This window comes from Leptodactylus fuscus, chromosome 1 (genome assembly GCF_031893055.1).
Source record: "Leptodactylus fuscus isolate aLepFus1 chromosome 1, aLepFus1.hap2, whole genome shotgun sequence".
NCBI lineage: Eukaryota > Metazoa > Chordata > Amphibia > Anura > Leptodactylidae > Leptodactylus > Leptodactylus fuscus.
This window is the reverse complement of record NC_134265.1, coordinates 337,941,828-337,958,897: the sequence shown is the minus strand read 5'-3', so window position 1 is coordinate 337,958,897 and position 17,070 is coordinate 337,941,828. Positions and strand designations below refer to the sequence as shown.

The 17,070-nt window shown below is 47.5% G+C and overlaps 1 protein-coding gene across 1 annotated transcript in view; it reads right to left on the bottom strand.

The window, feature by feature from the left end:
• Positions 1-870: 870 nt before the first annotated feature.
• KLB (klotho beta) overlaps positions 871-17,070 on the bottom strand; it is a 35,889-nt gene continuing 19,689 nt past the window's right edge. The window contains exon 5 of the mRNA XM_075266462.1: positions 871-1,455. Within this exon, the coding sequence (XP_075122563.1) occupies positions 1,052-1,455 (404 nt within the window). The 3' untranslated portion in view covers positions 871-1,051. The remainder of the gene's footprint in view (positions 1,456-17,070) is intronic.

Sequence of the window (17,070 nt, the reverse complement as noted above, 5' to 3'; positions counted from 1 at the left end):
GCTTATCACGTAGGAATAGCCTTAAGAAATACTATTCATCTCCTATCTTTAGATTTCTTCTCTACCCCGCCGTTCCATAGAAATCCCGATTTTCGCTAGTATGCAAATGAGTTCTCTCGCAGCAGTGGGGGTGGACCCCAGCGCTCAAACAGCACTGGGGGCAAAAGAACTCTCCAGCGCTGCCTCCATCTTCTTCTGGAACGCCTTCTCCTTGTGTCTTCTTCCTGCGGTGGCTTCAAACTTCTAAGCCTCGGGCCTAGGGCAAAGCCGACTGCACATGCCCGCCAGCCACAAGAAAACGGTCGCTTGCACAGTATTGTAAGTGGCCATTTTCTTGTGGCCGTCAGGCACGTGCAGTCGGCTTTGCCCTAGGCCCGAGGCCTAGAAGTTTGAAGCCAACCCCTGGAAGAAGACGTGTGAGGACCCCGTTTCTGAAGAAGATGGAGGTGGCGCTGGAGAGTTCTCTCGCAGTATTGGGGACATCTCCAGTGCTTTTTGAGCGCTGGATCCCGCCCCCAGTGCTGTGAGAGAACTCATTTGCATACCGGCGGAAACAGGATTTCTACAGAATGGCAGCAGGGAGAAGACATCTAAAGATAGGAGATGAATAGCCTTTCTTAAGGCTATTCCAACCTGATAAACAGAAAAAAATTTGGTTTAAATGATAGGATCCCTTTAAGGTGCTTCATATCTCAAGTCACGAGTCCAGCAGCATTCGCACCACGTACATAAAAAGTGCTACCAATCTGTAAAAACTGAAGAGACCAGTCAAACAAATACCAAGAATTTGGAAAGGTAGTTTTTTTTCTTTTTAAATAATGAAAAATTTACAATAGAATTTGAGTTCATAAATTAATTTCCGTATAGCTTCTGCTCATGACAACATCAGGGTCCTGTGCTAGTATCACAAGTAAAGAGATATAAATATGACAAAGCGATGCCGCGCCTGTAAGAATGTGCTCAAGAACATCTGAGAGTTTCTATGTCTTTGACTTCAGAGAATGAATGGAGTGAATTTATCGTAAACTAGTCCATTGAGGTGCAATCCAGATCAGCATTGGCTGAAACCATCTTTCTTTTTGATGAGGAAGCAAGCGTTATGCTGGTGTTTCACCGAGCGGAGTTTTCTCCTCTTCCGCTTGTACTTTCGGATTATTGTAACAGTTATTAGAAGAGTGGACGTGGAAAACAAGCAGAAGCTAAAAAAGATGAGAGGTTTCTTCTGCTCGAGGAACTTACAGAACGAACAAGACTTCTCTTCACTCATTTTACAGGAATCTCTAACTTGGTCCAGTGGGAAGCCATTGGCGGTAATGATTGAGCGGTATATGTCCACCGAGGCCTTGGCTTTCATGTCGTGTATAGGGGAGTTGTAGAATCCATACTGGGGTTTGGTTTTATCCATCAGTTTGAATGCATAGTATCCCTTCAGGTTGATGTTGTCTTGTAGGTAGGCTAGAAAACAAATCACAGAGAGAATGGGATAAGTGAAACCACTTTTCCATACTTGGACATATCAGTTTTTATAATCTTGTGTGATGTTTTTAGATGTATCAAATTTTATCATCTTTTTAACAGGTTTTGAAAAATCTGATTAATAAAGTACAATGAAAAGATTGGACTGAACCAAGGTAGAGAGACGCGTTGATCCTGCTGCGGTCAATAGTAGTACATGGTGCTAAAGTGCTTTTAGGTCATCTAAGGTCCAAATTAGTACTAGGTCGTAGGAATAGAAATTGTAAGGAACTTGGCAGTCAAAATACCATCCATCTCTTCTTGTTGTATTAATCAGATTTTTGTAAAACTGACGTGAACAAATGTTTTAACTATTATGAAAGGCATTGGCTAAATGGTGTACTAGTCCGTGTTTTGACTATACACGACCAATATATGGCAAGTTACTACAACCACTCCACTGTCTAGTGGCTAAGGTTATTAAGTAATATAGACATCATACAGATGTTACTATACTATCCTCCTCCATCTCTGTACCTAGGTATACTATCCTTCTCCATATCTGTACCTAGATATACTATCTTCCCCCATCTCTGTACCTAGGTATACTATCCTCCCCATCTCTGTACCTAGGTATACTATCCTCCTCCATCTCTGTACCTAGGTATACTATCCTCCTCCATCTCTGTACCTAGGTATACTATCCTCCTCCATCTCTGTACCTAGGTATACTATCCTCCCCATCTCTGTACCTAGGTATACTATCCTCCTCCATCTCGGTACCTAGGTATACTATCCTCCCCCATCTCTGTACCTAGGTATACTATCCTCCTCCATCTCGGTACCTAGGTATACTATCCTCCCCCATCTCTGTACCTAGGTATACTATCCTCCCCCATCTCTGTACCTAGGTATACTATCCTTCCCCATCTCTGTATCTAGGTATACTATCCTCCCCCATCTCTGTACCTAGGTATACTATCCTTCCCCATCTCGGTACCTAGGTATACTATCCTCCCCATCTCTGTACCTAGGTATACTATCCTTCCCCATCTCGGTACCTAGGTATACTATCCTTCCCCATCTCTGTACCTAGGTATACTATCCTCCTCCATCTCTGTACCTAGGTATACTATCCTCCTCCATCTCTGTACCTAGGTATACTATCCTCCTCCATCTCTGTACCTAGGTATACTATCCTCCTCCATCTCTGCACCTAGGTATACTATCCTCCTCCATCTCTGCACCTAGGTATACTATCCTCCCCATCTCTTTACCTAGGTATATTATCCTCCCCCATCTCTGTACCTAGGTATACTATCCTCCTCCATCTCTGCACCTAGGTATACTATCCTCCCCATCTCTGTACCTAGATATACTATCCTCCTCATCTCTGTACCTAGGTATACTATCCTCCCCCATCTCTGTACCTAGGTATACTATCCTCCCCATCTCTGTACCTAGGTATACTATCCTCCCCATCTCTGTACCTAGGTATACTATCCTCCTCCATCTCTGTACCTAGGTATACTATCCTTCCCCATCTCTGTACCTAGGTATACTATCCTCCTCCATCTCTGCACCTAGGTAAACTATCCTCCCCCATCTCTTCACCTAGGTATACTATCCTCCTCCATCTCTGTACCTAGGTATACTATCCTCCCCCATCTCTGTACCTAGGTATACTATCCTCCCCATCTCTGTACCTAGGTATACTATCCTCCTCCATCTCTGTACCTAGGTATACTATCCTCCCCATCTCTGTACCTAGGTATACTATCCTCCCCCATCTCTGCACCTAGGTATACTATCCTCCTCCATCTCTGCACCTAGGTATACTATCCTCCCCATCTCTTTACCTAGGTATATTATCCTCCCCCATCTCTGTACCTAGGTATACTATCCTCCTCCATCTCTGCACCTAGGTATACTATCCTCCCCCATCTCTTCACCTAGGTATACTATCCTCCTCATCTCTGTACCTAGGTATACTATCCTCCCCCATCTCTGTACCTAGGTATACTATCCTCCCCATCTCTGTACCTAGGTATACTATCCTCCCCCATATCTGTACCTAGGTATACTATCCTCCTCCATCTCTGTACCTAGGTATACTATCCTTCCCCATCTCTGTACCTAGGTATACTATCCTCCTCCATCTCTGCACCTAGGTATACTATCCTCCCCCATCTCTTCACCTAGGTATACTATCCTCCTCCATCTCTGTACCTAGGTATACTATCCTCCTCCATCTCTGCACCTAGGTATACTATCCTCCCCCATCTCTTCACCTAGGTATACTATCCTCCTCCATCTCTGCACCTAGGTATACTATCCTCCCCCATCTCTTCACCTAGGTATACTATCCTCCCCCATCTCTGTACCTAGGTATACTATCCTCCCCATCTCTGTACCTAGGTATACTATCCTCCCCCATCTCTGTACCTAGGTATACTATCCTCCCCATCTCTGTACCTAGGTATACTATCCTTCCCCATCTCTGTACCTAGGTATACTATCCTCCCCCATCTCTGTACCTAGGTATACTATCCTCCCCCATCTCTGTACCTAGGTATACTATCCTCCTCCATCTCTGTACCTAGGTATACTATCTTCCTCCATCTCTGTACCTAGGTATACTATCCTCCTCCATCTCTGTACCTAGGTGTACTATCCTCCTCCATGTCTGTACCTAGGTATACTATCCTCCTCCATCTCTGTACCTAGTTATACTATCCTCCTCCATCTCTGTACCTAGGTATACTATCCTCCTCCATCTCTGTACCTAGGTATACTATCCTCCCCATCTCTGTACCTAGGTATACTATCCTCCTCCATGTCTGTACCTAGGTATACTATCCTCCTCCATCTCTGCACCTAGGTATACTATCCTCCCCCATCTCTTCACCTAGGTATACTATCCTCCTCCATCTCTGTACCTAGGTATACTATCCTCCCCATCTCTGTACCTAGGTATACTATCTTTGCCTCATCTCTGTACCTAGGTATACTATCCTCCTTCATCTCTGTACCTAGGTATACTATCCTCCCCCATCTCTGTACCTAGGTATACTATCCTCCTCCATCTCTGTACCTAGGTATACTATCTTTGCCTCATCTCTGCACCTAGGTATACTATCCTCTTCCATCTCTGTACCTAGGTATACTATCCTCCTCCATCTCTGTACCTAGGTATACTATCCTCCCCATCTCTGTACCTAGGTGTACTATCTTTGCCTCATCTCTGCACCTAGGTATACTATCCTTCCCCATCTCGGTACCTAGGTATACTATCCTCCCCATCTCTGTACCTAGGTATACTATCCTTCCCCATCTCGGTACCTAGGTATACTATCCTTCCCCATCTCTGTACCTAGGTATACTATCCTCCCCCATATCTGTACCTAGGTATACTATCCTCCTCCATCTCTGTACCTAGGTATACTATCCTTCCCCATCTCTGTACCTAGGTATACTATCCTCCTCCATCTCTGCACCTAGGTATACTATCCTCCCCCATCTCTTCACCTAGGTATACTATCCTCCTCCATCTCTGTACTTAGGTATACTATCCTCCTCCATCTCTGCACCTAGGTATACTATCCTCCCCCATCTCTTCACCTAGGTATACTATCCTCCTCCATCTCTGCACCTAGGTATACTATCCTCCCCCATCTCTTCACCTAGGTATACTATCCTCCCCCATCTCTGTACCTAGGTATACTATCCTCCCCATCTCTGTACCTAGGTATACTATCCTCCCCCATCTCTGTACCTAGGTATACTATCCTCCCCATCTCTGTACCTAGGTATACTATCCTTCCCCATCTCTGTACCTAGGTATACTATCCTCCCCCATCTCTGTACCTAGGTATACTATCCTCCCCATCTCTGTACCTAGGTATACTATCCTTCCCCATCTCTGTACCTAGGTATACTATCCTCCCCCATCTCTGTACCTAGGTGTACTATCCTCCTCCATGTCTGTACCTAGGTATACTATCCTCCTCCATCTCTGTACCTAGTTATACTATCCTCCCCCATCTCTTCACCTAGGTATACTATCCTCCTCCATCTCTGTACTTAGGTATACTATCCTCCTCCATCTCTGCACCTAGGTATACTATCCTCCCCCATCTCTTCACCTAGGTATACTATCCTCCTCCATCTCTGCACCTAGGTATACTATCCTCCCCCATCTCTTCACCTAGGTATACTATCCTCCCCCATCTCTGTACCTAGGTATACTATCCTCCCCATCTCTGTACCTAGGTATACTATCCTCCCCCATCTCTGTACCTAGGTATACTATCCTCCCCATCTCTGTACCTAGGTATACTATCCTTCCCCATCTCTGTACCTAGGTATACTATCCTCCCCCATCTCTGTACCTAGGTATACTATCCTCCCCCATCTCTGTACCTAGGTATACTATCCTCCTCCATCTCTGTACCTAGGTATACTATCTTCCTCCATCTCTGTACCTAGGTATACTATCCTCCTCCATCTCTGTACCTAGGTGTACTATCCTCCTCCATGTCTGTACCTAGGTATACTATCCTCCTCCATCTCTGTACCTAGTTATACTATCCTCCTCCATCTCTGTACCTAGGTATACTATCCTCCTCCATCTCTGTACCTAGGTATACTATCCTCCCCATCTCTGTACCTAGGTATACTATCCTCCTCCATGTCTGTACCTAGGTATACTATCCTCCTCCATCTCTGCACCTAGGTATACTATCCTCCCCCATCTCTTCACCTAGGTATACTATCCTCCTCCATCTCTGTACCTAGGTATACTATCCTCCCCATCTCTGTACCTAGGTATACTATCTTTGCCTCATCTCTGTACCTAGGTATACTATCCTCCTTCATCTCTGTACCTAGGTATACTATCCTCCCCCATCTCTGTACCTAGGTATACTATCCTCCTCCATCTCTGTACCTAGGTATACTATCCTCCTCCATCTCTGTACCTAGGTATACTATCCTCCCCATCTCTGTACCTAGGTGTACTATCTTTGCCTCATCTCTGCACCTAGGTATACTATCCTCCTCCATCTGTGTACCTAGGTATACGATCCTCCTCCATCTCTGTACCTAGGTATACTATCCTCCTCCATCTCTGTACCTAGGTATACTATCCTCCCCATCTCTGTACCTAGGTATACTATCCTCCTCCATCTCTGTACCTAGGTATACTATCCTCCTCCATCTCTGTACCTAGTTATACTATTCTCCTCCATCTCTGTACCTAGGTATACTATCCTCCTCCATCTCTGTACCTAGGTATACTATCCTCCTCCATGTCTGTACTTAGGTATACTATCCTCCTCCATCTCTGTACCTAGTTATACTATCCTCCTCCATCTCTGTACCTAGGTATACTATCCTCCTCCATGTCTGTACTTAGGTATACTATCCTCCTTCATCTCTGTACCTAGGTATACTATCCTCCCCATCTCTGTACCTAGGTATACTATCCTCCTCCATCTCTGTACCTAGGTATACTATCCTCCCCCATCTCTGTACCTAGGTATACTATCCTCCCCCATCTCTGTACCTAGGTATACTATCCTCCTCCATCTCTGTACCTAGGTATACTATCCTCCTCCATGTCTGTACTTAGGTATACTATCCTCCTCCATCTCTGTACCTAGGTATACTATCCTCCCCATCTCTGTACCTAGGTATACTATCCTCCTCATCTCTGTACCTAGGTATACTTTCCTCCTCCATCTCTGTACCTAGGTATACTATCCTCCCCCATCTCTGTACCTAGGTATACTATCCTCCCCCATTTCTGTACCTAGGTATACTATCCTCCTCCATCTCTGTACCTAGGTATACTATCCTCCTCCATCTCTGTACCTAGGTATACTATCCTCCTCCATCTCTGTACCTAGGTATACTATCCTCCTCCATCTCTGTACCTAGGTATACTATCCTCCTCCATCTCTGTACCTAGGTATACTATCCTCCTCCATGTCTGTACTTAGGTATACTATCCTCATCCATCTCTGTACCTAGTTATACTATCCTCCTCCATCTCTGTACCTAGGTATACTATCCTCCTCCATGTCTGTACTTAGGTATACTATCCTCCTTCATCTCTGTACCTAGGTATACTATCCTCCCCATCTCTGTACCTAGGTATACTATCCTCCTCCATCTCTGTACCTAGGTATACTATCCTCCCCCATCTCTGTACCTAGGTATACTATCCTCCCCCATCTCTGTACCTAGGTATACTATCATCCTCCATCTCTGTACCTAGGTATACTATCTTCCTCCATCTCTGTACCTAGGTATACTATCCTCCTCCATCTCTGTACCTAGGTATACTATCCTCCTCCATGTCTGTACTTAGGTATACTATCCTCCTCCATCTCTGTACCTAGTTATACTATCCTCCTCCATCTCTGTACCTAGGTATACTATCCTCCTCCATGTCTGTACTTAGGTATACTATCCTCCTCCATCTCTGTACCTAGGTATACTATCCTCCCCATCTCTGTACCTAGGTATACTATCCTCCTCCTCTCTGTACCTAGGTATACTATCCTCCCCATCTCTGTACCTAGGTATACTATCCTCCCCATCTCTGTACCTAGGTATACTATCCTCCTCCATCTCTGTACCTAGGTATACTATCCTCCCCCATCTCTGTACCTAGGTATACTATCTTCCTCCATCTCTGTACCTAGGTATACTATCCTCCTCCATCTCTGTACCTAGGTATACTATCCTCCTCCATGTCTGTACTTAGGTATACTATCCTCCTCCATCTCTGTACCTAGTTATACTATCCTCCTCCATCTCTGTACCTAGGTATACTATCCTCCTCCATCTCTGTACCTAGGTATACTATCCTCCCCATCTCTGTACCTAGGTATACTATCCTCCTCCATATCTGTACCTAGGTATACTATCCTCCCCCATCTCTGTACCTAGGTATACTATCCTCCTCCATCTCTGTACCTAGGTATACTATCCTCCCCATCTCTGTACCTAGGTATACTATCCTCCTCCATCTCTGTACCTAGGTATACTATCCTCCCCCATCTCTGTACCTAGGTATACTATCTTCCTCCATCTCTGTACCTAGGTATACTATCCTCCTCCATCTCTGTACCTAGGTATACTATCCTCCTCCATGTCTGTACTTAGGTATACTATCCTCCTCCATCTCTGTACCTAGTTATACTATCCTCCTCCATCTCTGTACCTAGGTATACTATCCTCCTCCATCTCTGTACCTAGGTATACTATCCTCCTCCATGTCTGTACTTAGGTATACTATCCTCATCCATCTCTGTACCTAGTTATACTATCCTCCTCCATCTCTGTACCTAGGTATACTATCCTCCTCCATGTCTGTACTTAGGTATACTATCCTCCTTCATCTCTGTACCTAGGTATACTATCCTCCCCATCTCTGTACCTAGGTATACTATCCTCCTCCATCTCTGTACCTAGGTATACTATCCTCCCCCATCTCTGTACCTAGGTATACTATCCTCCCCCATCTCTGTACCTAGGTATACTATCATCCTCCATCTCTGTACCTAGGTATACTATCTTCCTCCATCTCTGTACCTAGGTATACTATCCTCCTCCATCTCTGTACCTAGGTATACTATCCTCCTCCATGTCTGTACTTAGGTATACTATCCTCCTCCATCTCTGTACCTAGTTATACTATCCTCCTCCATCTCTGTACCTAGGTATACTATCCTCCTCCATGTCTGTACTTAGGTATACTATCCTCCTCCATCTCTGTACCTAGGTATACTATCCTCCCCATCTCTGTACCTAGGTATACTATCCTCCTCCTCTCTGTACCTAGGTATACTATCCTCCTCCATCTCTGTACCTAGGTATACTATCCTCCCCCATCTCTGTACCTAGGTATACTATCTTCCTCCATCTCTGTACCTAGGTATACTATCCTCCTCCATCTCTGTACCTAGGTATACTATCCTCCTCCATGTCTGTACTTAGGTATACTATCCTCCTCCATCTCTGTACCTAGTTATACTATCCTCCTCCATCTCTGTACCTAGGTATACTATCCTCCTCCATCTCTGTACCTAGTTATACTATCCTCCTCCATCTCTGTACCTAGGTATACTACCCTCCTCCATCTCTGTACCTAGGTATACTATCCTCCCCATCTCTGTACCTAGGTATACTATCCTCCTCCTCTCTGTACCTAGGTATACTATCCTCCTCCATCTCTGTACCTAGGTATACTATCCTCCTCCATCTCTGTACCTAGGTATACTATCCTCCCCATCTCTGTACCTAGGTATACTATCCTCCTCCATCTCTGTACCTAGGTATACTATCCTCCTCCATGTCTGTACTTAGGTATACTATCCTCCTCCATCTCTGTACCTAGGTATACTATCCTCCCCCATCTCTGTACCTAGGTATACTATCCTCCTCCATCTCTGTACCTAGGTATACTATCTTCCTCCATCTCTGTACTGACTGAACGCCAATCCGAATAGGGCCGGCGTTCCTGACTGTACAGCGTCCTTTTTGGTAATTTTAACCCCCCTTTATGCTACTTCTGTTAGCCATCTTCAGCCTGTTCTGGAGCATTCCACTTGAAAGAGAGATGTGGGGGATATGGGTTTATTTCTCCTTGCACTAGAGTTTGTGTTTTGTTTATTTTATGTTCTGTTCCCCCTGCTGCTAATTGGCTGATTTATGGTACAGCCTGATGTATAAGAGACTATGTTTAATTTTTACCTGGCCTCTTTGACTCCCTGCAGAGCTTTGGACCGAGTGTCTTCCTCCAGTTTTTCTCTGCCTGTGGCTGTGGTGTCCTGAGGGATGTCGGACGAGAGCCTGGTCAATATTCTGCAAACCAGGATGAATACCGAGGGTCCTGGGTGGTTGCAGGGCTTGGTAGCCCAGCTCACGCCTGATCCGACGCCTGCGGTTCCTGGTGAGTGTTCCCGGCCTGAGCGTCGCTCTGGCCGGGTGTCCCGCCCCCCTGCTAGACTTAGTCCCAGCCCTTCTCCCCTTACCTGCGGTAATAGACGAGCCGGGGCCTCCAGGGTTCGGCCGGCACTGTCCGTTGCTAGGGAGGCGCGCGGCTCCCAGTCTGGGAGCGCGCGCGCGGCCGCGGCTGGTGACGTAAACGTCACTTCCGGTTCGCGGGCTTTCGCAGGCCTTCCGGTCCACGCGGGCTCGCCTCTATTATTTGAATCGTCGGCGTCCCCGGGCAGTGTGCGCGGCGGGATGGGTGGCCACCATAGTTCCTCTTCGGGGGTGGATGATCCTGCAACCGGCGTGCATGGGGTTAACTCGGCCTCTGTAGTGCCCGGCCAGCTGCCTGTAGTTCAGGCTGCAGGGGGAGGGGGGGAGGCTTCTGGGATAGTGCCCGCGAGCAGCATGGCCCCTGCTCCTCCGTTAGTTTCCGGTGCTGCTGTAACTACGGGGATTATTATGTCTCAGCTGCCGCCGCCGGCGCTGCATATGGCGCAGGGAATTTCCGCTACTGCGGATGCTGCGCATTCTAGTGCCCCTAGTATGGGTGTGGGTCCCCCTCTTATTTCAGCTCTTGTTGCTCATCCTTCCCTAGGTGGCGTTTCATCGCCGGTTGCCAGCCAAGGTGCTATTGAGAGGTCTCGTGGAGTGCGCCGTTCCAGGTCATCCTCGGGGACCTCTTCCCAGGGCTCGCACGGGCATAGAAGCCGCAGAGCCGCTGGGTGTCATAGACACTGCTCTCGCCACAGCTCGCGTGCATCACGACACAGTCGCAGCTCGAGGAGACCACGGCCTTCCCGCTGGCGTTCACCGTCATCAAGTGAGGACTCTTGCAGCTCTGGTGGCTACAGTAGATTGTCTCGCAGTCGGGATCATAGGCTGGAGCCTCGTTCCTCGGCTGTCCAGCCGTTTCGTGGGGAGAGTCGTTCTCGCACGGTTACTGAAGTGCCCACGGCGGTTGCTCCGCCTCCTGCGCCTGCTCCTTCGCCGCAGACTACTGGTGAGTTTAATTTTGCTGGGGCTTGGGGGGCGGGTTCGGAGGTTGCTGCTGCTGCTCCGGCCCTTAAGGCCCTACTTGCAGCAGCTCCTGGTGCTGCGGTCGCTCCTCCGCCTCCTCCCCCTCCCCCTCTAGCAGCTTTGCACAAGGACGCTTTTTACTGTGGTGTTAGTCCGCTAGGGGCTCACCTAGATATGGAAATTAAGCAAAAAATTTGGGATAATCAATTCGTTGATATTTGGTCGCTAATCTCTACCGATCAACATACTATTGACCGTGAGAGGCGACCTTTTTCTGATCGCCCTGTAGAGCGCAAGCCAAAGGTGGCGCGCACTATGAACAACTGGATGCAGGCGTTTTTTGTCCTCGGTTGTGTCATGGGTGAGCGTCATCCGGAGCGGTGCTCCGAGCTATTTTTGTACATGGACACGATCTATAGTACATTTAAGTCCCATGGAGGGAGCGCATGGTGGAAGTATGACGAAGATTTCCGTCGCCGCCTTGCTCTCCAGCCATCACTGGGTTGGGGTGTGAAGGCCACTGACGTTTGGCTTCGCCTTATGACTTCTCAGAAACAGCCCTTTCAGTCTGGGGCCGCCGGACCCTCCTCTCCTCACGGCTCGGCGGCCGTTCGCAAGCCGGGAGCCTGCTGGCTTTTTAATGAAGGCCACTGCCGGTTCTTCGGCTTGTGTAAATACAAGCACGAATGCTCGCACTGCGGAGGAGCCCATTCTGCTTTGCGATGCACTCGTCCGGTCAAGCCCGGATCGAAATCTCCAGGTACCGCTGAAGGGAAAGACTCCAGTGAGCGTCCCCGCGATGCAGCCATGGCTAGAACTTTACCCCAACAGGGAAGCTTCCGCGGTCCTGAGTGATGGTTTCGTTTTTGGCTTTTTCATTCCTTTTATCCCTTCTGATCAGCCATATTTCTCTAGGAATCTCAAATCTGCCCGTGATTTGCCGTCGGTTCTCCGAGACAAAATTTATAAAGAGGTTAGCTTGGGTAGGATTGTTGGTCCGTTTTCCTCTCCTCCTTTTCACAATCTAAGAGTTTCCCCCCTAGGTATCGTTCCCAAGAAGGAGAGTGGTAAATTCCGTCTTATCCATCATCTGTCTCACCCGAAAGGGTCTTCGGTCAATGACGGCATTTCCAGGTCTTTGGCATCGGTCTCTTACGTGTCCTTTGACCGGGCGGTGTCGTTGCTCCGGGTGGCGGGTCCGGGTGCCCTTATGGCAAAATCGGATATCGAGTCGGCCTTCCGTCTCCTCCCGGTCCACCCGGAATGCTACCATCTCTTGGGTTGCTCTATGGACGGTCAATTTTATTTCGACTCTTGCCTTCCCATGGGGTGTTCCATATCTTGCCACTTTTTCGAGCTTTTCAGCTCTTTTCTCGAGTGGGTGGTGAGATATGAAACCAAGTCCAGATCCATTATACACTATCTGGACGATTTTCTTTTTGTTGGCCCAGCTTTCGATTCCCGCTGTCAGTTTCTCCTTGATTCTTTTAGGTCCCTGATGTCCCGTTTCGGTGTTCCTTTGTCCCCTGAGAAGACGGTTGGCCCTACCACTGTTCTTTCTTTTCTTGGTATTGAGTTGGATTCCGTTTCGATGGTTTTCCGTCTTCCGGGGGACAAACTGGAACGCTTATCTGATTTGCTTCGTGGTTTTCTTGCGGTCTCCAAGGTCACTTTGAAGCAAATGCAGTCCCTGCTAGGTTTATTGGTCTTTACCTGTAGAGTCATGCCTATGGGTAGAGTTTTCTCCCGCAGATTATCCCTTTCTACTAGGGGTATTTCTTCCCCTTATCACAGAATTCGTTTAACGCGGTCATTGAAATCTGACTTATCTGTCTGGTTGAGCTTCTTGGAGAAATACAATGGTCGGACCTGCATGCAATCTCTGGAAGTGTCCAATCAGGACATATCCTTGTATACAGATGCCGCGGGTTCCCTGGGCTTCGGTGCTATTTTAGGCCGGGAGTGGTGCGCCTCGTCTTGGCCGCCAGAGTGGGCGGCAACCGGTTTATGTAGGAACCTTACCTTATTAGAGCTGTTCCCGATTGTAGTTTCTGTCATTCTTTGGGGTCCGCTTCTTCGCGATAGGCGAGTTACCTTTTGGTGCGATAACGAAAGCGTAGTACATGCCATTAACAATCTTACTTCTTCTTCTCTCCCAGTTCTGTCCCTTCTCCGGCACATGGTCCTAAGATGCCTGGAGATGAACATCTGGTTCAGGGCTCGTCATGTCCCGGGCTGCAAGAACAACGTTGCTGACGCTTTATCTCGCTTTAATTGGCAGGTATTTCGGGAGCTGTTGCCGGAGGCATCGGAGGTGGGTTTGGAGTGCCCCCCTTACCTATGGGATATCCCGACCAGAGAATGATGTCCTTGGTCCAGAACTCAGTAGCTACAGCTACGTGGGCGGGTTATGGTAAGGCGTGGAGAGAATGGTGTGATTGTGTCGATCTTGAACGAGTGGATGTCTCTGTGGAGGATAGGTGGAAAGTTGTGTATCGTTATGTGTCTATGTTGCGTGACTCGGGTGTTTCAGCTGCGGTAGCGTCCCGCCGTATTTCTGGTTTAAATTTCCATTTTCAACTTCGGGGTTGGGGTAATTTGTTTCAGTCCTTTGTTCTTCGGCAGGCCCTTAAGGGTTGGCGTAGGGAAGTAGTCTGTAAGGATTCACGTCGTCCGGTGTCGTATGCTTTGTTGTGCCGTCTTGTCTCTGCTCTTCCAAGCATATGTTCTTCTAGTTATGAGTCCTTGGTTTTTGGAGCCTGTTTTTCTTTGGCCTTTTTCGGGGCCCTTCGTTTAGGTGAGCTGGTCCCTTCCTCTAGGTCTCGCCCGGGTGGGCTTCTTTTTGAGGACGTCCTTCTTTGTAATGACTCTCTTCGTATCCGTATCAGGAGATCGAAGACGGATTCTTTAGGTAAGGGAGCATGGATTCCTCTACAGAGGGTCGACGGCGATGTATGTCCTGTACGGTCTGTTAGTGACTACTTATCTCGGAGGGCTCAGGGTTCTTCTTTTCTGGTCCACGAGTCCGGTTTTCCTGTTACTTCTTTTCAGTTTCGGTCTGTCTTTAACAAATCTTTATCTTTTCTGGGGGCTGATCCTAGCGAGTATGGTACCCACTCTTTTCGAATTGGAGCTGCCACTGAGGCGTCTAGAGCGGGTTTGTCAGTCGAATCTGTCCAGAGGATAGGCAGGTGGAGGTCTTCTTGCTACGCTGGGTATGTTCGTCCGGAATTGTTGGTTTAACTGTTGTGATTTTTCCCTCCCCTTTACAGGTCTTCGGAGGCCTCACATTTGTTTTCTAGGTCACAGTTACGTTTTTTGGGCGGCCCAGAGGGCGGAAGTCAGACCCGGGGGGAAGTCCCTTGGCTTTCGTGAAATGGACGTCGAATGGAGAGGAATCCGTGGATTGAAGTGGTGTCAGGTCTTGCCGGAAGCCATTTCGATAGGTCAAGTAGCTCCTCCTCCTGTGATTCTTGTAATTCATGCGGGAGGGAACGATCTTTGCGTTATGAGAGTTGCTGAGCTTATTACTCTAATGAGGGCAGATATGGAAAGGATTGCTAGTTATTTTTCGGAGGTCATCCTAGTTTGGTCAGAAATGATTTCCCGAGTTACATGGCAGGGTGCCAGGGATGCAGCTGCTGTAGAAAAGGCGCGTAGAACAGTTAATGCCCGGCTATCGCGTTTCGTTCGTTCTAAGGGATGGGTAGTCGTGCGCCACAGACAACTGGAAGGCGACAATCGTAGATTGATGCGATCCGATGGCGTGCACCTAAACGACATTGGTTTAGATATTTTTTTGTCAGGCCTTCAAGACGGGGTCGAGCAAGCTCTGTTTCTTTTGGGGGGGGGTCGGAGCCCAGTGTAAACACTGGCCTCCTCCTTGGCGGTTTATTGTGTATATGGGAGTGGAGGTGACATGCTCGTGGGGAGTCTCACGGCTGGCATACCACGCCACGCCTGCTTAGATATATGCTAATTTATATATATATGATGGTAATATATATATAGAGATACCGCTTTACGTTTACTGATATCCGTTAAGAGGTTGTTATCAATAAAGAGCTGTGGCCGACCCCGTCCACCAAACTATTTGAGTTTAACTTCCGTGTGTGGTGTTTTTATTGAAGATGAGCATAAGGTTAGGGTTTGCTTTACGCTGTTTAGTCTGTGCAGTCCTAGGTATACTATCCTCCCCCATCTCTGTACCTAGGTATACTATCCTCCCCCATCTCTGTACCTAGGTATACTATCCTCCCCCATCTCTGTACCTAGGTATACTATCCTCCCCATCTCTGTACCTAGGTATACTATCCTCCCCCATCTCTGTACCTAGGTATACTATCCTCCCCATCTCTGTACCTAGGTATACTATCCTCTTCCATATCTGTACCTAGGTATACTATCCTCCCCCATCTCTGTACCTAGGTATACTATCCTCCCCATCTCTGTACCTAGGTATACTATCCTCTTCCATATCTGTACCTAGGTATACTATCCTCCCTATCTCTGTACCTAGGTATATTATCCTTCCCCAGCTCTGTACCTAGGTATACTATCCTCCTCCATGTCTGTACCTAGGTATACTATCCTCCCCATCTCTGTACCTAGGTATACTATCCTCCCCCATCTCTGTACCTAGGTATACTATCCTTCCCCATCTCTGTACCTAGGTATACTATCCTCCCCATCTCTGTACCTAGGTATACTATCATCCCCATCTCTGTACCTAGGTATACTATCCTTCCCCATCTCTGTACCTAGGTATACTATCCTCCCCATCTCTGCACCTAGGTATACTATCCTTCCCCATCTTTGTACCTAGGTATACTATCCTTCCCCATCTCTGTACCTTGGTATACTATCCTTCCCCATATCTGTACCTAGGTATACTATCCTTCCCCATCTCTGTACCTAGGTATACTATCCTCCCCATCTCTGTACCTAGGTATACTATCCTTCCCCAGCTCTGTACCTAGGTATACTATCCTCCTCCATCTCTGTACCTAGGTATACTATCCTCCCCTATATCTGTACCTAGGTATACTATCCTACCCCATCTTTGTACCTAGTTATACTATCCTTCCCCATCTCTGTACCTTGGTATACTATCCTCCCCCATATCTGTACCTAGGTATACTATCCTCCCCATCTCTGTACCTAGGTATACTATCCTTCCCCATCTCTGTACCTAGGTATACTATCCTCCCCCATCTCTGTACCTAGGTATACTATCCTCCCCATCTCTGTACCTAGGTATACTATCCTTCCCCATCTCTGTACCTAGGTATACTATCCTTCCCCATCTCTGTACCTAGGTATACTATCCTCCCCATCTCTGTACCTAGGTATACTATCCTTCCCCATCTCTGTACCTAGGTATACTATCCTTCCCCATCTCTGTACCTAGGTATACTATCCTCCCCATCTCTGCACCTAGGTATACTATCCTTCCCCATCTTTGTACCTAGGTATACTATCCTTCCCCATCTCTGTACCTTGGTATACTATCCTTCCCCATATCTGTACCTAGGTATACTATCCTTCCCCATCTCTGTACCTAGGTATACTATCCTCCCCATCTCTGTACCT